The 21,174-nt window shown below is 34.8% G+C and overlaps 1 protein-coding gene across 4 annotated transcripts in view; it reads left to right on the top strand.

Moving 5' to 3' along the window:
* LOC110464583 overlaps nucleotides 1-17,787 on the top strand; it is a 28,316-nt gene extending 10,529 nt beyond the window's left edge. For all 4 annotated transcript variants that reach the window (XM_021519866.1, XM_021519863.1, XM_021519864.1 and 1 more), the window contains 13 exons: nucleotides 2,252-2,472; nucleotides 2,807-3,020; nucleotides 5,840-5,857; nucleotides 6,189-6,292; nucleotides 6,428-6,501; nucleotides 7,107-7,372; nucleotides 9,108-9,434; nucleotides 9,930-10,262; nucleotides 11,990-12,093; nucleotides 12,360-12,427; nucleotides 12,665-12,876; nucleotides 13,315-13,332; nucleotides 15,093-17,787. In XM_021519866.1, coding sequence (XP_021375541.1) covers nucleotides 2,252-2,472; nucleotides 2,807-3,020; nucleotides 5,840-5,857; nucleotides 6,189-6,292; nucleotides 6,428-6,501; nucleotides 7,107-7,372; nucleotides 9,108-9,434; nucleotides 9,930-10,262; nucleotides 11,990-12,093; nucleotides 12,360-12,427; nucleotides 12,665-12,876; nucleotides 13,315-13,332; nucleotides 15,093-15,667 — 2,534 coding nt within the window. In that variant the 3' untranslated portion in view covers nucleotides 15,668-17,787. The remainder of the gene's footprint in view (nucleotides 1-2,251; nucleotides 2,473-2,806; nucleotides 3,021-5,839; nucleotides 5,858-6,188; nucleotides 6,293-6,427; nucleotides 6,502-7,106; nucleotides 7,373-9,107; nucleotides 9,435-9,929; nucleotides 10,263-11,989; nucleotides 12,094-12,359; nucleotides 12,428-12,664; nucleotides 12,877-13,314; nucleotides 13,333-15,092) is intronic.
* Nucleotides 17,788-21,174: the final 3,387 nt, after the last annotated feature.

The following is a 21,174-nucleotide window of genomic DNA, read 5'->3' as shown; positions in this document are numbered from 1 at the left end:
TACTTTTGCTTGCAGGAGCATACATCTCCTGCCAATACCACAGTTTGGTTACTGAAATATGATGGCCTCAAACGGATAGTTTTAAGTCTATAAATAATGTTTGAAAACGAAAAGGACACAGAATATTAAAGATACGTATCGTACTTTTGAATAGCACGGTTTTCTTTATACGTAATGACAGACCAGAGGAACATGTCTTAATGCAAACATATAATTAGAAAAGATAATTCTTGATTTTGGCCATTTCGAAAACGACGTTGCAATAAGCGTTTATCCATTACAACTTCAATGACTATGACGTCATCTTCATGGCCTTGTTACTGTCTTCATTTCAGTTATAGATTGGGGAAAATATTTTGGACATTTTATTGATAAGACTAGCAAACGGTACAGTTTACGTGTTCACATACATGTACATTACAAGTTATCTACGTTTTGTAACCATTCATCAAGAATTGTCTAAAGTAACAACAACATTCAAAATGTTTTGAATAATATGGAGATTAAATCGGGAATTTTCCAATCTTAATGAAAGTATGAACAGGAGACGTTTTATCAGCTCACTACATGAGCGGACGTAGCGAAGCGAAAGGTTTTTAATAATGAAATCCTTTGGCGAGGTACATTTTTATGTGTAAAAATAAAAGGTTACATTTATCCTTTGAGTGTCGTTAGAAAATGAAACTTGAAAAAGGTGTCGAGAATATCTTTTTTGAGATTGACAGTTACGACAGCGAGTGTTACAGTCGAACAAAAAACAGAGCAGGAAGTCTTCTTTTATGTGTTTAATATCAATACATCGTACACAGCCAGATGCTATCTCCTTGAGACTGTTTACAATAACGAGTGTTCTCAATGGGATAAAAATTACTCTGTAACAGGTACGTGTTTATAATACAATCTCGCGTTTCACATAATTCTGTCCTTATGCAATGACACATGATGCATCTTGTTATTACGTAAGTCGAAGAACAATGCGACACCATGATCGTTCAGTTTGTTAACAATTATCAAGACCATCCTCATATCACAGTTTGTTTGCCCAGCTGAGTCCATACAAAAATTCACATAAATAAATCAATGATATTCATATTTTATTTTATTAAATTTCGCACAAAATCGTTTCTTTCATATATATTAGCAACCACTTCATGACAAGATTTATATTATTGCATTTAAGCGTTCGTTCCAATAGAAGACACATTGTGTGTGAGGTTGTTTGTCAATTTGATAGGACACATCATTGTAGGTATCACATTTTTTGTAAAAACAAAGTTTGTTGTTTTTGACTTCGGTTTAAATGATACTTTATAGTATACATCCTCTTATTTTATTTTTATTTTTCTTTGGTTTTTTACTTTAACTATCTAAATTTTGGTGTTTGCTTATATCAACGATAGAATTTGTTCATACTGTATACATATACCTTGAATTGTTGCCATCATGGTGTTGCACTCAATTTCAAGCAACATATCCTGACATTTATATGAATTTAGAATGTAATAAACAATCAAATTGGTGAAGATTATATTACATCTGAGAAATATAGGTAAACAAGCTACTGCTACAACAACTGTTATATGTCTAAGATATCGCCTAAAAATGTACCCTTTTTAACACGCCCACGACGCGTTTGCAATACAACCCACATCCACCAGAGGGGCCATGTGATCAGATAGTGGTCGTATTTATTTAGTTTAGTTAGAAAAAACCCATATTTCTTGTCAGTGTGATTGTTGGTTTGCCACTTTCCACGCCTTCACCGGAGAACTTCACCAAAGGTTATATAACCCTAATATTACGTTCTCCTTTTTTCATGTGGTGCTGTTAGTTTTAACCTTTATGATGAAATTCAGGTCCAATATTGGTATTACCGTAGCTAATCTGCTAGAGAAAAATACAAAGAATCAAGGTAAATAAGATTAATTGAATTTTCATCATTTTGCCTCCGTATATATGGCTCTAAGGTCAGGTTTGAGATCATTCCAGGTTAAAAATGGTAACATAGGGGTTAATCTGGCGTTATATCTTATTTGGAAGATAAAATCGTTTGATCTTGTTTGTTGTTGTTGTTGTTTTGTTGGGGAGGGGGGGGGGGCAGGGGGCCGCTTTTTGTCGAATTTTTAAAGTTATTTAAAAAAGAAAACATCGCTATATCAAAAATATATATAAAACAACGTACGCAGAAATAACCAGTAATATTTTAATGCATCTTAACAGCTTTATGTAAAGATTTATACGATTTTTTCAGGTCCCCATGTCGATTATATCGGACGAACTCACAGACAAAATAGCAATGAATCACGTATACCTAGTTCGTACGACCGTGGCAATGGTGAGAACAGACGCATTTCAAGTGGCATAGCGTTCGAGAACTATGCCATACCTGACGAATATTATGTTGATGATCCTTATGGGAACAAGAGGACTGACAACTCAAAACGTCATTGGGCAAAAGCCGACTGGCCACGGGTGAGTACTGCTTCTGTCGCTGCTTTATTTAAGAACAAATTTACCTGAACTGAGGTAACAGCGACGTCGTACAATCAAATTATCAGGTTTCTGTCAAATTTGTTATTAAGTTTCTAATTAGCGGAATTCATTTACTTACAATAACTAATGTTTTGTTGCATCGATGGTTATCACAAATGTATGAAGGAAGAAGAATCCCCATGCATTGATATCTGAACAAATGAAGTAGACAATATTATCACGTAAACCAAAAAGGAAAACCATGTTAAAAGATCAAGCTGAACACCAACGGTTAAAATATGTGATTTAGAATATTGTTTTTGCTAAACTTCAGCAAGATATGGAGTCTTACAGCCACCCAAGCGATATGAGCCATAATGCACACAACCATAGATCCAAGCGCCGCCCCGCTAAAAAAGATACTGACCGTCGTCCCCCAAGATACCAGAAAGGAAGAAACCCTAACATCCTGCTGTCAACTCTGGCCGTTTTCACGATAGCGGTTGTCGTAGCTACCCCACTGTTGATTATCTATGTCTTCGGAGGAGGTAATCAAACACACACATACCTGCGGCTTTTTGCGTTGTATTTTGTTGTTTTATCTTGGAGGGAGTATAATCAAACCAATCGCATAATGGAAACGTCCTCTTTACTGTCGAATATGCTGGTCAACGTAGCTTCACAAATTGGTCAGATAAATCAGACGACACACAGTAAGATTACCCATTTCATTCTAGTGAACTAAAGTATGTTTTTATCTTACCAGTCTTGGGATACAATGTATGTCTTTCACACACCCTTCACAGGTGTGTCTCCCGTTTTAGCCGGTAAAGATTAGCTTATCATCCCCTAGGGGGAGATAGCCTTGTGCCGATTAGCACGTGTTTAATTGTGACCTCATTAAAACGCGTCATCGGTTATTGTGATGTCATCAAAAAATTGCCAAACTATATTCACAAACATTTTTTTTCTGAATATATGAAAGCGGTATGATATTGTGCAATATCGAAAACTCGATACCCGCTTACTCAGATTCAATGGAATTAAGCCTATTTAGAGCTTTGTGACTATGTTTTACTTTTTCTATTTTATGAATAGCATTTCATTTTGAATATTCTCATATTTATCTGGAAATCATGCAAGCTGTATCAAAATGAAACTTGTGGTAAATGTTTTCTCAGCATTATTCGTCACTAAAAAGGAATTAAAACGTTAATCAAACTAAACTTAAAACAACATGTACAGATGTTATTAAGATGTAGATGCACACGTCCCTGAAGAAAGGTAGGGAGCCGGAAAGTTAAAGGAAGATAATCACTTAAAACAATATGTACAGATGTTGTTAGGATGTAGATGTACACGTCCCTGTAGAAAGGTAGGGAGCCGGAAAGTTAAAGGAAGATAATCACTTAAAACAATATGTACAGATTTTATAAGAATGTAGATGTACACGTCCCTGTAGGAAGGTAGGGAGCTGGATAGTTAAAGGGAGATAATCACTTAAAACAACATGTACAGATGTTATTAGGATGTAGATGTACACGTCCCTGTACAAAGGTAGGGAGCTGGAAAGTTAAAGGGAGATAATCACTAAAAACAACATGTACAGATAATGTTAGAATGTAGATGTACACCTCCCTGTAGAAAGGTAGGGAGCTGGAAAGTTAAAGGGAGATAATCACTTAAAACAACATGTACAGATGTTATGAGGATGCAGATGTACACGTCCCTGTACAAAGGTAGGGAGCTGGAAAGTTAAAGGGAGATAATCACTAAAAACAACATGTACAGATAATGTTAGAATGTAGATGTACACCTCCCTGTAGAAAGGTAGGGAGCTGGAAAGTTAAAGGGAGATAATCACTTAAAACAACATGTACAGATGTTATGAGGATGCAGATGTACACGTCCCTGTACAAAGGTAGGGAGCTGGAAAGTTAAAGGGAGATAATCACTAAAAACAACATGTACAGATAATGTTAGAATGTAGATGTACACCTCCCTGTAGAAAGGTAGGGAGCTGGAAAGTTAAAGGAAGATAATCACTTAAAACAACATGTACAGATGTTATTAGGATGTAGATGTAAACGTCCCTGTAGAAAGGTAGGGGGCTGGAAAGTTAATGGGAGATAATCACTTAAAACAACATGTACAGATTTTATAAGAATGTAGATGTACACGTCCCTGTAGGAAGGTAGGGAGCTGGATAGTTAAAGGGAGATAATCACATAAAACAACATGTACAGATGATGTTAGAATGTAGATGTACACCTCCCTGTAGAAAGGTAGGGAGCTGGAAAGTTAAAGGGAGATAATCATTAAAAACAACATGTACAGATGTTATGAGGATGTAGATGGACACCTCCCTGTAGAAAGGTAGGGTGCTGGAAAGTTAAAGGGAAATAATCACTTAAAACAACATGAACAGATGTTATTAGGATGCAGATGTACACGTCCCTGTACAAAGGTAGGGAGCTGGAAAGTTAAAGGGAGATAATCACTTAAAACAACATGTACAGATTTTATAAGAATGTAGATGTACACGTCCCTGTAGAAAGGGAGGGAGCTGGAATGTTAAAGGGAGATAATCACTTAAAACAACATGTACAGATGTTATTAGGATGTAGATGTACACGTCCCTGTTGAAAGGTAGGGAGCTGGATAGTTAAAGGGAGATAATCAATGGAACAGGAAAGAAAGTTAATAATAAATATAAAGTTGAGTATTAATACTACATTGTAAATAATACAATTTTTCAATTGTTTTTCTCCGATTTGAAATTTGTTTCATGCTAAACATTTCTTCAACTTTGGCTTATTACTTTTTTATTTTTTAAGCACAATCACACTGCATAATCAAAATTCAATCTTGAACATTATCTGTTGGAGGTTACCAAAATTAAAAAGGAGGTCCTCAAATGTTCATGTATTTTGTATAAATGGCGTTAACGTGTGTACTTATTTGGTGCAAATATGTCATCAAGGGATGATGATAATGCAGGACAAAATAATATTGGGCGTTGTACAAAAATTGTGTTTATTATGACGTTAGACCTATCAATACCTTGTCATACAATTTAGTTTGAATCATGTCACATTGATATCGTCGAAACTGCAAACGATCTAATACTTTAAAAAAATGTATTATCAAATATCGATATCATAATAACAAATAATAAGACAAATATGATAAAATAAATAAACAACTTGGTCAAAGTAACTTTGGTTTATGCAATGGGAGAAATTCAACCGACAAACGTTTATTGACATACGGGAATCTGGAAACTTTTAAAAGAGACCACTTACTGAAGATTTGCTACTTTTCCGCTGTATCAATCTTACAAGTGTTGGCTATATTTTTGTTTCAGGAACCCCGATCACTGAAGGTGAGTTATTCTGATTTATCAAAGAAAGAAATGTGCTAAAATTCAAAATTGAAATATGATCAAAATTAATGTTCTGTTATCATTGTTTGATAAGAAATCCTAAAAAAAAATATATCCAAACTGGTCATTGCATCCATTTCATATCTTCTATTATGTCAATACAAACTCCAAATAATTACAACTTAACAGACCTGCGTTTTAAATCTATGATTGAACGTGTATTTATGAATACTGGCACAAAAATGTTTTCATTGATGTTGTCTTACCAATATATTAACCTGTAATAATTGCTTTGTGTTGCGTTTTATATTTACATAATGATGAAATACAGGAACAATAAACCTGGAAATAAAGCTCGCTGAACAGTTTCAAAACGGTATGGAGAGTCCTACTTCCACAGTGTTCAAGTCGACGGAGAAGGACCTTTGTCCAGAGGTAACTTTATTAGGAAAGTTATAATTATTTGAGCTTAAAACAATTAATACGATGAAACATTGACATTATCTCAGTCTCCGAAGGCGCTTTTGAATATGTAATCACTATCACCAATGTATATGTATCTGATGACAGGTAGAACGTGCATTTACTACCGACAGGAACTCCCAACGGAACACAAACTATGCGTGCAAGCTGAAATCACTAAGGTAGGTATATGCGGTTTAGTGAAACAATGCATTAATTAGAAACTATGATAAATTAGGTTTATGTTGCCTAGTGTGTTTATTAGATGCTTTAACTAGGTAGGTATATGTGGTTATAGTGACACGATACATTCATTAGATACTGTGAACTTTATCTGTGTGTACTTCCATGTATAACACCTCCAGTAGTATAGGCACTGTACCGTATACTAAATGTAAACGACTTGCGCCTGATTTCCTGTCCAAGCAAGGTAAACACCTGGTGAATCTGATTCCAACAAATGGAAACCAAAATAAAATATCTTAATATGTAATAGGTTGCACGAGTGTGTTTCTCTCAAACACCATAATAGTCATTTACCAATACAGATGAAATCCAATGCTACATAATATCGATATCTTTACAAAAGTATCCTTTTATAAATATATAGATAACTTACTAATTTAAGTAAAACTGATTTTAAAACAAAATCGAAAGAGGAATATACTCTTTGAAATAAACATAGCATTTTCTTGTTCGTTAATTCATATATCATATCTAAAACCGTCCATTTACATTAATTTATATAGCAAACGATTTGCATACATGTAATTTGTCGTCATTTCAGAACTGGCAGCATCATTTGCACTTTAGTGTTAAGCATAACCGGCCGATACACCATACCTGACAACGATAAATATGTCCAAACGATTACAACATACATAGGAGCAGCGAGGACCCTGGGGTCATTTACAGTAATACATGGATCCATAGTTGTCACGTCTGCTTCATATATGAAGCAAGGCGTCCAAACGATAATGACAACAACCGCATCTGAGCCCACGACAACGACATCCACTCCAGAGACAACAACTACTATCACTATTCCCCCTGGTACAAATCTTACCATTTCACACTTGATTATGTTTTTAAAGCGACCAGTGCTAGCGTATGCCTGATATCGATCAGTATCCTGCTTGCTACTCACATTTTATTTTCATTGACTTGGTCATATATTTTACAATGAATTGTGCAAAGAAATTAGCATAATAAATGTGATAGTTTGTTTCGCTTCAGAACCCGGGGAAACATGTTTCTGTATATTCATGTTTTGTAATACTCAATACTAGCATTAGCATAACGAAACAAAACAATAATGTATAAGTTACAAATCAGGCGAAATATTTACAAAACAGCGCATAGAAGATTGAAACATACCGGAATGTAACCAATGTGTATTATTTTAAATATGCTGAAATAAGTATAAACAACGACTATTTTTTGTTTACAACTGATTAGACTATTGATAAGGATGTTTTTAGAAGGCTGTGTGAATATAACAAATTAGAATCCATTCTAGTAATCAATTCATCATCAAGTTTAACACGTTTGAAATAATAATGAAAGTTGTGATATGTTTGGTTTCTTTCAGAATTTCAACTTAACAGATCGCTAATATCCAAACGTCCTTCGTTCTTATTAGCTCGTGCATTCTTCTGTTATCTTGGTACGAATGAAACTGACTTTATACTAGATAGAATGATATGAGATATAGCAAACAAAGATAAAATGCTCTTAAAATAATATAGAAAAAACATTAATGTTAAAGATGAAGCTTAAGATAATCTGATGAAGTGATAATGCACTTACTGATGAAGTGATAATGCACTTTTTGTTCTGCGTCCTTTAATTTTTCATCTGTCAAGCCCTATCTCATCACATTTTGTAATACTTTATCGTATGAACATTTCAAACGAAAATTAATCAGTTTGGATAAACGACATGCAGATTGCGAGCGATGTCGTCAGTACTTGCTACAGCATTAATGAGGCGATAATCCTCCTTAACCGAAAACAAAATCAGTTTGATCCTTAACAAAACGAAACGATGTTTTCCTTGAAAACACAGGTCGAGTTCTTTCCTTGAAGATGAATATTTCACCCTGATATGATGCTAGTCGCTTTCCACCGGCCCAGATAAGGATTTTGTTCTAGACCGTTAAGCTAGTAAACCAGAAAATGCTATGTCAACAACGAAGATGTTGAATAGTTGCAAATGTCGCATTTCCTCGAGAGTGAATATGAAGCTTTTCCTGTGACACGGAGCTTGGGACGACATGGCAAAATGTTGTAAAGCAACCTGATCTTGCAGGATATTGTGCAACAAAATGCAATTATTAATTTCGGGCCACTTCTGAAACACCTTACCTATTTCTCCTTGTCCTTTTCTCAATCGTGTCTATGTAAATGTTTCTCCTGATCATATCATGCCATATTGAGTCCGAATTTTGGTTTTGATTACACGTCGTTATTATTATTTAAAACGTTGAAAATAAAGACATTTTTTTTAAGTTTAATGAAGAGTAATTATCGGTTATTTGTTTCGAATGTAACGTATTTTCGCGTTCGTTAAGACAGGAGTTGCAAGTAGATATGTTACCCATCAATAACATTTGATACCGCAACGATAGAATAAAAACCCATTGAACAAAAAACCGAAGAATTCCATGTGCATTCAGGATTGATCGGAATGCATATTTATTTTATGAATTGTGCAGATATAATTGTATGTCAATTTCAGTCGATATCCAACATTAATACATTATTTATTAGAACATCGTTTATTTCAGAAATGGAAATGAATGACTCAATCACCACACCTGAAGAGGAGATCACCATTAGCTGTAACGCACGGTACGCTCCGTCCGGATGGGATAACTTCAGTATAGTATCAGTGAACAATGATGACATCCACGTGACAGCCTTTTCAAACGGAACTATTCGACAGAGCAACAGTTCTTATACAGCTAGACTTCAACAAAGTAGTCCAGATATGATACTTAGCGTGCTGTTTCCTAATACCACGACACACTGTTACGCTAGAGGGAGTTATGTGTGTTCATTGACAGACGATGGAATCATCGTCATCAATGATACAGCCACAGTTATAATTACGAGTAAGGTCAAAGAAATTGATGTATGCTTGGAAAAAGTGATGAAATGGAGGTTATGTATTTTATCAAGTGTGTTTACTATAAACTTGAACAAATCCATGTTTAGCGTTAATATTTTAGCCCTAAAGCATCATTCACCACGTTAATATTTTAGCCCTAAAGCATCATTCACCACGTTGATATTTTGTTTGGTAAATATAACAATAGCATTATCACCATAACATTATAAGAGATATAGAGTAACATTATTAAATAATTGCAAATAAGCTTGGTACGACTGGCATCATTCAGTGCTAGTAGGAACATAGAATCGTTTGTTAATGGACCTAAACTGTTTATTAATGTATTGTTAATTACTATGATAGCTATAGGTAAACGATTAGTGTGCATCATTATACTTTACTTAATGATTCCAAACTGCCATATATATATATCTATTTATATCAAACGCATCCCACCATCAGATTATTTCAGTAACATCTATCTCATTTGTTGAAGATCGAGCCAGCAACCTAACACTTAAAGGTAACGGCACAGTTAATGAGGGTGACAGGTACGAGATGAACTGTTCCGGTAGAGTAGCTACAGAAGGCGGGGATCTCCACCTCCATGTACGATCTGGTAATACTTCGGACTTTATCAGGACCACAGAAGTTCCCATAGTAACAGTTGGCGAATTCAATGACTTATGTTACCAGTCCGTAACCAAAACCTACCATTTTTTCGCTGAAAAGGTCCAGAATGGAACAGAATTCTCATGTGTCGCCACTAATGTCAAATTATCATCCTACCAAACCAGCAGTTCAATCGACATGGTAGTGGACTTTGCAGGTAATGTCCACTTACAAATCGTGTTTTCTTTAATTACGCTATTCCCCCCTAAACAAATTGTAAAATTGAGTAGTCTTGCATTTTCAAAATAGTTATTATTTTATACCTATTAACCGACACAGCCATGCTTTTTTACGGGGCTATATCTTTGCAATCTCCTTTCTTTGATCAATGTACAAACTTTGCTCTAAGCTTATAATTTACAATTGAATCAGTCATGGACTGTGCGAAAATCTGCTTATCAAAAATAACCTAAAAAACTAATTTACGTACATTACAATGCCTTACTGAAAACAAACTACTCTACAACTTAATTTACGTACATTATAACGCTTTACTGAAAACAAACTACTCTACAACTTAATTTACGTACATTACAATGCCTTACAGAAAACAAACTACTCTACAACTTAATTTACGTACATTACAACGCCTTACTGAAAACACACTACTATACAACTGAATTTACGTACATTACAACGCCTTACTGAAAACTCACTCCTCTACAACTTAATTTACGTACATTACAACGCCTTACTGAACACAAACTACTCTACAACTTAATTTACGTACATTACAATGCCTTACAGAAAACAAACTACTCTACAACTTAATTTACGTACATTACAATGCCTTACAGAAAACAAACTACTCTACAACTTAATTTACGTACATTACAATGCCTTACTGAAAACAAACTATTCTACAACTTAATTTACGTACATTACAACGCCTTACTGAAATCACACTACTCTACAACTTAATTTACGTACATTACAACGCCTTACTGAAAACACACTACTATACAACTGAATTTACGTACATTACAACGCCTTACTGAAAACTCACTCCTCTACAACTTAATTTACGTACATTACAACGCCTTACTAAAAACACACTACTCTACAAATAACCTAAAAAACTAATTTACGTACATTACAGTGCCTTACTGAAAACAAACTACTCTACAACTTAATTTGCGTACATTACAATGCCTTACTGAAAACAAACTATTCTACAACTTAATTTACGTACATTACAACGCCTTACTGAAAACACACTACTCTACAACTGAATTTACGTACATTACAACGCCTTACTGAAAACTCACTCCTCTACAACTTAATTTACGTACATTACAACGCCTTACTGAACACAAACTACTCTACAACTTAATTTACGTACATTACAATGCCTTACTGAAAACAAACTATTCTACAACTTAATTTACGTACATTACAACGCCTTACTAAAAACACACTACTCTACAAATAACCTAAAAAACTAATTTACGTACATTACAATGCCTTACTGAAAACAAACTATTCTACAACTTAATTTACGTACATTACAACGCCTTACTGAAATCACACTACTCTACAACTTAATTTACGTACATTACAATGCCTTACTGAAAACAAACTATTCTACAACTTAATTTACGTACATTACAACGCCTTACTGAAAACACACTACTCTACAACTGAATTTACGTACATTACAACGCCTTACTGAAAACACACTCCTCTACAACTTAATTTACGTACATTACAACGCCTTACTGAAAACTCACTCCTCTACAACTTAATTTACGTACATTACAACGCCTTACTGAAAACATACTACTCTACAACTTAATTTCAATGGTTACATATCAGCCAATAATAATACTCTACAAGAGACTAATTTGTTGTGTATTAAAACAAAATCATTACATTTTCTATTAGCTTTCAACACTCAGTTTCATTTGCAAAATACTACATGGATCCCTGCCCTCGGTGACAAAAACAGTGATGAATTCAAGAGCTTTGCAGAGAAAATAGAAAGTGACGTAAGTTTATTCTATAACTATTTTTATTATTTGAGAAATTATTCGATCTTATTCAGCAAAAACAAATCGATTTTATTTGACAATACAGATGTTATGTGGGGAAAGAATCACTTCCCTTCGGAGTTATGTGGAGAAATAATCGCTTTCCTTCGGAGTATTTTTGTTCGCGGGTAGCTGTAAAAGTTATTCTGTATTTATTTCTGCGTTCCTAGTGTATCTTTTGTGTTGATGGTATGGTATATGTGCTGTTAAATGTATCTTTGCAGACTGACTATGTATACGAGAGAAGCAATATCAAGGATAACTACAAGAGAAGCAAAGTCATTGGACTCGAGTAAGTTTTTTCATGTTCCACTGCAGGTTTCAACTCATAAACATTATTTATACAGGCTCGGCCACTGGTTTTTTCTGGTACACACCTTCTTACATAGTTAACGCCATTTTTTTTAATAATATGCATTAGATAAAATGCTCTTGTAAACAATATCATCAATATAATCTGGTATGTGTTTTTAATGCAAAAATGAACAATACACTTTTTGATTGATTTATTGATTCATGTCTTTTTTAGACCTGGAAGTGTCAACGTCATTTTCGTGATGTTTATAGAAATACAAGTGATTATCACCGATAGCTTTAACAATGTAATCACAACAAAGCTGACAGCTGCCGACATCGTTACAGCATTTGTGGTCACTCTCCCTCTGGTTGCCGACAGTCTTACCGAAAGTGACCTTAAAAGCGTAGAAACCAACAGCATTGTCGGACAAGTCATTATTACTGGTATGTTACATCTAAACATATTTCAAATACAAACAAATGTGCAGCTACATAATTATTGTACTTGGCCTATAACAGAGATAGAAACATAGAGGCAGAAACAGAGAGAGAAACAAAGAGACAGAGAGAGACAGAGGGAGAGAGAGAAGACTGAATAACGATTATCTCGCTACCAGAGCGTAGCGCTCCTTAGTTACTTAGAGTAAAACATGTTTAGAACCCGACTGGCTAATTGGATATTGTAAAACATTTTGCATTATCACAGTGAAATACAGGTACCTGTATTGCAAGGCTTGAAAAATGCCTGAATCACTATAGGCAAATACCAGATATGCAATTATAATGAGTTTTTGTTGTGTAACGTCACATTCAGTCTGTTATCAACATGCACACAATCAATGATATGTTTTAATCTTATTTGTTTTCTGTCTTTGGTTTTAGATCCTGACGAAGATTATGGTAAGTAAACTTTTCTGGTGCATACTGCAACAGAAAGGGTTGAATCGTCATCTTAAATATGCCATCATATAAATCACCTCAATTGGGCTCGAACACATCGTCAATACTTTTTAAGGTAAAAAAATAACGTTTTATTTTCGTATAAGCCATGTGTCTGTTTGATTCATTGTAATGGGAGCGGCAGGGGTCCCATTTGAAGACGTCACCCGAAACAGTTCATCCCCTTTTCAGGAGCTTGCACTTGCCTCGGTTAAGGTGTGGAACAGCATTCCCTCTCACACCATACGACGTTACACTAGGTCAATGCGGCTTAATACTTATAAACATGACCCCAACCATCTTTTACGTCCAAAATATCACTGAACCATGACACATTATTTTGATCAGATATATTCCTATAGCAGGTATACACATGAATTATTTAGTACCAAATCTTACATAATTTACCAAGACATGGCGTAGCTGCCACCGTTACAATGCATATGACATGTCTTTATTTTACATTCGTATCACAAACATAACTATAACTGCTTGCAGTTCACGAATCCATAGCCTTGGCATCACTGTCACGCTACAGATGCGTGACTACGTGCTCGGAAAACAGTTCATCAAAATATTTAAGCGTTCCCGGCACTTTAATCGACGCTTATTAAGTATTCTCATTTATTTTTTAATTTGATAATAAAAAAAAAATCTTTATTTTTAAAACAAATGAATCAGATATGATAGCTTTGTTTTGTCTTTAAATTTTGTACGGGAAACTGAGCCTGATGTCAGTTGTTCCTCAGTAGCTGTTTTGGACCTAGCCTAGTAAACAATAACGGGACATTTTTAACTGTAGGGTTAACACCAATCGTCATTTCAAACAAAACAATAATCAATGAATTACATTGATGTTAAACCAAATGACAATTTTGTTTTGTCCAGAGAGCCATGCTAAGTTAATTTTATATCTTTACTGAGTCTACGGGGAAACGTCCAAACGTTTGTTTGATGGCAGTAATAAAGACCAATGAAATATGCTAATACTTTCTTATTTTATGTCGTAACTATTCCATTTATAGACTTAGCGTGAATGCAAAATAAAACATGACATTATCAGCATTAATGTAAACAGATTTTGTTTGGAAAGTATTTCTAGGAAATACTTGATTTTTGCTGTATATATAAGCCTAAAACTGAACAAACGATACTCTTTCATAAAAATGATAAACACAATAAAATGAAATATGTGTTTATCGTATTTTTTTATAAAGACTTTTAATATTTCTCTTTATTTTACCAAAACAGTGTGTCTGTTATGTTGAGATAAAAGTGTAAAATACGAAATATTCCATTTACACAAACTACATGATAGTTCACTTAACACTTTATTATTTGTTTTAGTTTCTTTTTACAAAGTGATTGATGTTATGTCATGTTTGTTTTGATATTTATTGTTTTTTCTGTATAAATATGTCCTGGTGATAAAACAACTTTACAAGATGTGAGTAAATTCCTGAATATGATAATAATAGGAGACCTCATGATGAATACCACACATATCGCATGAAACTCTTCAGAAACACTAAGTGTGTGGTATTCGTTTTTCGTTACTTTGTGTTAACCTTATATCAATATTTAAAGCAGTAAAATACACCTCCATAATTATTAATGTTCTGGTATATATATAAGAAGTAAATTATGTAAGCCACCTGTAAATTTGCATTTAAAAACTAAATTCTAAAGCAGGTATTCTATATATGAATGTTGTTTTCCAGAATGCAGCAATACGAAGACTGACGTTGTATTCCTTCTGGACGCCTCAGGAAGTATCGGATCATCTAATTTCATATTAATGAAATTCTTCATTAAAAACATTACAGCAAATATTCTGTTAGACCCAACCGCCATTCAAGTTAGTGTCGTTACATTTGCCTCAGTTCCTAGATATGAATTTTGGCTCAATGAACATTATGGAGCATTAACGCTGAATCCAGCTATAGATTCAATCGTATACACCAACGCGGGGACATATATAGCAAGTGGTTTGCAGTACGTCAGGGATAATGCACTTGCCGCTCAAAATGGTGCAAGAGCTGACTCAGAAAAGGTAATAATTCTGATGACTGACGGGGTTTCGTCTGATAATTCGGCAACAATCGCCAGCACACTGAGAAATAATGGCGTCCTGGTGGCTTGTGTTGGAATAGGAAACGGAATAAATACGGCTCAGTTAAATGAAATCGCTTACAACTCCTCATACGTATTTGTTGCTGCTGATTTTAACGTGTTGACACAAATTAGAGATACTGTAAGGAGGTCAACATGTGAGACTATCGACAACAACAGTTAAGTTCCTTTCTGAATATTTTGAATTGATCAGGATCATATAACCCGAATGTGATCTGCATATATTTGAGGTCTGGCCTATACAATTTAACTCTCTTCAGGCTTAAACCTGATAGTGGTAAATATGTATGCATCGCGCTATCCAAATAATCATGAAGGAAAACTGTTGTTCTCGGGTAATTTGTATTTAATCTTTAATGTAAAACTTGTATAGGTATGCGTTTTCATAAGGGACGACTAATATGGAAATCCCGGATTTTTGGATTTTCTTTCATGTCCTCTACACGGGTACAGGGAAGTTACCAAATAATTCGGCTGCCCACGTAACAATATTTAGAATCTTATTATTTCCTCTCCTTTTCGGCTACTTTTTTGTTATTGTTTTCTGTCCTTTCACCTCACCTCATTTAGCAATACATGTAGTTTTTATTTAGATATTAAAACATTCAATCGGAGAATAGTTTATCCATGATTTTATGCAAAATATAACCTTGTATATGTAATAAAATGCGAAATGTAGGAAACAGTAATTGAATACCTGAACGTTTATTACAATGTAGATACTCTGACCTCTGTATATGTATTTTGTTTATTATTATTTTATGTGAATTCAAAACGAAATGAAACTATACGGTTGTGAAATCGCACAAAGTTACACGATGTGCGATGTGCACATGATGTGTGAACGATGTGTAAACGATACAATTCTAGAAGATTATTGCTTTCGCAAATTTGTGCGCACGATGGACGAACGTTGTTCGATAACAATCGTGGTTAGTGTAAATTGAGAAATAACTTGTCAACATGAACGGTTTTATGTTTCAACTTATAAACTTGATTTTTTTAAGTATATTTCTATATTCTACTTACATCTGTAAGCTTATCTTTCTATCTATATTTCTAAAAAATTAGAAATACTGTTTTTGGTGTTTTTGAAACTTCCCAAATCGACACATGTAAAATGACAACAAATATTGACACGATTCCAATATACAGGTAAACATGGCCACTTTTTACATATACCTAGACCGTAGTTTTCCTCACCCAGGGCACTCACGTAACAGGCCGATTTTTGAAAATCTAGATGAAGGGGAGCTGTAGACCAAACCGAATGCAGTTAACAAATACTAAATGTCCATTTGTCATAACGATTATACGGTATAACATATCAGCTCTCTGTGTCAGGCACAGACAAGGTAAAGCTCCGGTCACTTATCAAAATGTTATTTACCTTTTCTTTTACCTGGGATCAAAACTTGACAGTCTAACTTTCACTTTAATACCGTCTAAATGTCTAAATCGTATTGTAAAATTGAACACAATCTTTAATCATTTTGATGAGAAATTAATATATACAGTGTACGTTATTTCATTCGATTCTTCCGGATTAGTTTCATTCTGTAATATTGAACAACCAATTGTACCAAATCGCACTGTTGTGTAGAGAGAAGCGCACAACTGTACGAACGATTGTTAAATCGCAGGGTTGTGCGTACGATGTACAGACGATGTGTGCACGATGAATACACGATATGCGCACGCTATTTTTGGTGCGTTGTACGGTTTCACAACTGTATATTACAAAACAGTATACAGTATTGTTTTAAAAAAATAGCCTTCGGTTACAAACTACCCGCGATGACATGCAATTACAACAGCATTTTTCATATAAGGGACTACTGTCGTTTGCTAATAAAGTTTGTTGTTTTATTGATGCAAAGTGACTGTTTGTTGTGATATGTAATTGTTCATGTTTCTATCTGAAAATGTTTCTGAAAAGGGGGCGGATCGCAAAGAACCTTTGATGCGTTCCTTTATCTGCACTGTCGTTATTACTTTTTTGTCCACAAAAAAAATGTATAATATATATATATATACATAACCTTCATTACATTGAGAGATGACGATGTAATAGCACTTCATATCGTGTTGATATTGGGGTGTGACAACGACTTCATTTAAGTACTGATTAATTACTAAATTAATATGCGAAACCTTAGGCTTGTCGTTAACTATTTAATTGAACAGTACGATCGACAAGATGGCCTGATAGGAGGCACGGTAGTCTAGTGGCAGGACGCCGGGCTCATGACCGAAGGGTTGCGGGTTCGAGTCACGGCACTGTGTTGTATCTTTGAACAAGATACTTTACTCCGCTTGTTCCAGACTACCCAGCTGTAAATGAGTACGTGGTTGGGCAGTGCTAGAATTGTTGAATGCTAGCTGTTCGCGCCGAAATGGCAGGTCCGGCTGTTTGCTCCCCAGGGAGTTGAGAAAGATATTGGCTGGTTGCCAATGCCTTATTAACAAGGATGAGAATTTGTGAACCGCTTTGAGACGACCTATGAACTAGGTTGTGATAATGCGGTATATAAGAACCTCGAATTATTATTATTACTATTATTATTATTATAGTAACCGTGAGCAAACTTTAGTTTCATTCGTAAGTGTATAAGTGACAGGTGGCCTGGTAGAAATTGTTAGCAAATATAAATAGTATACGCGTATATACGTAAATGTATAAGTAACCGGTGACCTGATAGTAATTGTACGCAAACCTTAGTAGTATACGTAAATGTATAAGTGACAGGTGACCTGATAGTAATTGTACGCAAACCTTAGTAGTATACCATTTCTATGATAAACTATCGAGATGCCTACTAATGGACAATTTTACATTACACCTTAAAGGCACAGTCCTGATAGGTAAAAAATGAACTGTATTTGTCTACGTAGGGAAACGGTACAGCTCACAAGTAGTGTTATTCTGAAAACCTCACCATGGCGTCATCACTGTATTTAACGACCAAGGTTATCATTTTATTTTTCATACAATTTGATTTGCTCCTCTATGAGGGCGCGGTGTTTTTGGCTTACTATTACAATCGTTTCCAGCAAAAAAGTATGGAAAAAAATGACCCATTCTTACTGTGTAACGGACATATTTCAACCCTCGAAACAAAAGAGCTAAAGCAACCAGTTGTAAACTTTAGGTGTGATTATTCTGTTTACGCAGTATCACACAAGACTGATATCTATTCTTTTATTAAGTGCCGTAAAATTATTTCGGCACATTCGCAAAAACATTAGGATTTTTTTTTTAAACAGTAAACAGCAAATATGATTGTTATACGGTGAAGATAGATGTACTTACGATTTATTTTCCCCGTCCTTACCTGTCGCTTTTATCAGCTTACCGCTATTTGAATTTACTAACAATATATATATATGATTCATAATTTTATGTATCCACGAACCCGGCCCGGTATAACATATTATTATTCTTAACTATTATTAGATTTGTTCTGTCGTGGAATGTGGTTTATGTAACGTTAAACTATCATCGTCCACGGATACGTTTAAAGTTAGCGACATACAAAAAGAGGAATAACAGGGAAATGGAATGAAAGCAAAACAGTACGGAACATCTATTTCCATTTGATCCAGTTATATATAAAGCAAAAATGATCTATTCAGGCCCAGGCTGTTTTTGTACTGATCATTTATTTAGTTTACCAGTAGTTACTGGGGATATTTGGTTCATGTATTTCGTGTAAATTATCTTAGCTTCATGTATACGTAATCTGTAACACTAAATAAAATATAACAATGCATTCACGTGTACTTTTTTATTTTGTTGACATTTTGCAAATATATGACAGTTAATCATTCACCATTGCCCTGTTCCCAACCAACTGTGTCTTGTGTGCACACATTTTGCTTCCAGTGTAAGTAAATAATTGCAATGGTTTCATCACTCTCTTGTGGCAGATTGGTCGAGTGGTAAACACTCAGGGCCTCCAGGCAGGCGGCCAGGTTAGATCCTCGAAGTCGTCGTATGCATGTAATATTCAGAGAAAGTGTATTTCTCCTGCCAACACAACTCCAACAACCCAGGTGGAGTATAAAATGGTCTGGGGTTGATGTTGCAGTATCCGTGTTGTAGTATTTAAGTGAGGTGGCACTATAAAACAGAACACAATACATCTCCAGCACACATTGCATTTATTGTATAAAAATTGCATGTTTATGTACTGTAAACCGCCTTAGACTTGCTTATTCTTGCTAGATAGGGCGCTATATGAAATGTTGTATATTATTATTATTATTGTTTTAATTGCACGAGATCAAATGTTTATACAGTCTAGGTAAAAGTGGTCTGTTTCGTGATACACATTTTGAGAAGCATACATCATTGATGATTAAACGTTTCCGTTTAACAGCATCGAAATTATAAAACAACGAAAACTATCGTTATCAAACATAGCCCTAGGACTATATCATATGAAAGCTTTTTAATCTGAAACTGTTACGGTGTTTCCGTCCTGATGTAGTACATGTACAATCGAGGACCAACCTTGACGTAAAATCGAAACTTTGATAGAAATTCCCGAAACTTTGATAAAAATTCCCGAATGATTACCACTATGTGGTCAAACAACGAGTTCAACATGTATACCGAAACAAAAGAAACAAAAAATGAAAAAAAAAAACGTTTTCCGGAAATTAATGTTTGGAACATGGAAATCATCGAGTATGGTTTGTAACTGGCTTTCATTGACGAATTTCAACAGTACATAAGTTTAAAAGCTCCGAAAAACATTATATATAGGTACATATATGTGATGATAAAACAATAAGGCAAATGAATGAGCATCATCAAAACATTGACCTCCTGCTACACGAAGAAAAAAAGGTCATGATTTGGATCACAAACCTTAACCATAGTTTTCATTAACCTGCATCTTAAAGGTTTGTTAGTCAGCAGCCGAACCTATATAGGAAATAATTACGTTCTCAAAGTTAATATCGAATACATTGCAACATGTAAACCGTATGTTTGATGTTACTCTAGATTACGCAAAATGTCAAGATCGGAAAATGGAATTCGTGCAAAGAGACTTTTTATGTGGAACAACATGGAAGATGTTCATGTGGAAAATAAGCATTGAGATTTCTTTGTGTGGGAACACCACAAAGCCACTACGTGGAGACTTTTTACGCGAGACCATTACAAAGCCACCGTGTGGAGACTTTTTACGCGGGACCAATAAAACCTCTTGTTTGGAGACGTTTTAAGCGGAATCATGACAAAGCCACCAGGTTTAGGCTTTTATGCGAAACACCACATATCCACCAAACTGAGATTTTTTTACGCGGGAAGTAATCATGTGGATGAAAATATAAGAGTCCATCAGGAAAAGAATGATGCCCACTTTAATGCTTCAGTGGGCCTCAACCGTTAAGCACATTTTTTTTCAGAAATAAAGTCCAGGGTTAGATCATCATGTAATGGGGTTTCGTTAATGGATAAATCGGTTCTGCATAGAAAAACGAGGGGTAAAATTAATGAAGGTGCGAAATTTGTTATTTTGTTTAGGTTATTACAGAAAAACAGGAGTTCAGATTTTCTTAATTGGTTGTTTAGGTTGCTTTGGAAGTGTTTGGGGTCAAATTGTAGTAGACAAGATTTCGTATTGTATGTGAATGTTGACACGTCTTTATCTATGA

The sequence above is a fragment of the Mizuhopecten yessoensis genome, unplaced genomic scaffold (genome assembly GCF_002113885.1).
Source record: "Mizuhopecten yessoensis strain PY_sf001 unplaced genomic scaffold, ASM211388v2 scaffold11011, whole genome shotgun sequence".
Lineage (NCBI taxonomy): Eukaryota > Metazoa > Mollusca > Bivalvia > Pectinida > Pectinidae > Mizuhopecten > Mizuhopecten yessoensis.
Note: the sequence above shows the minus strand (reverse complement) of the source record. Positions and strands in the feature narration are given on the sequence as shown.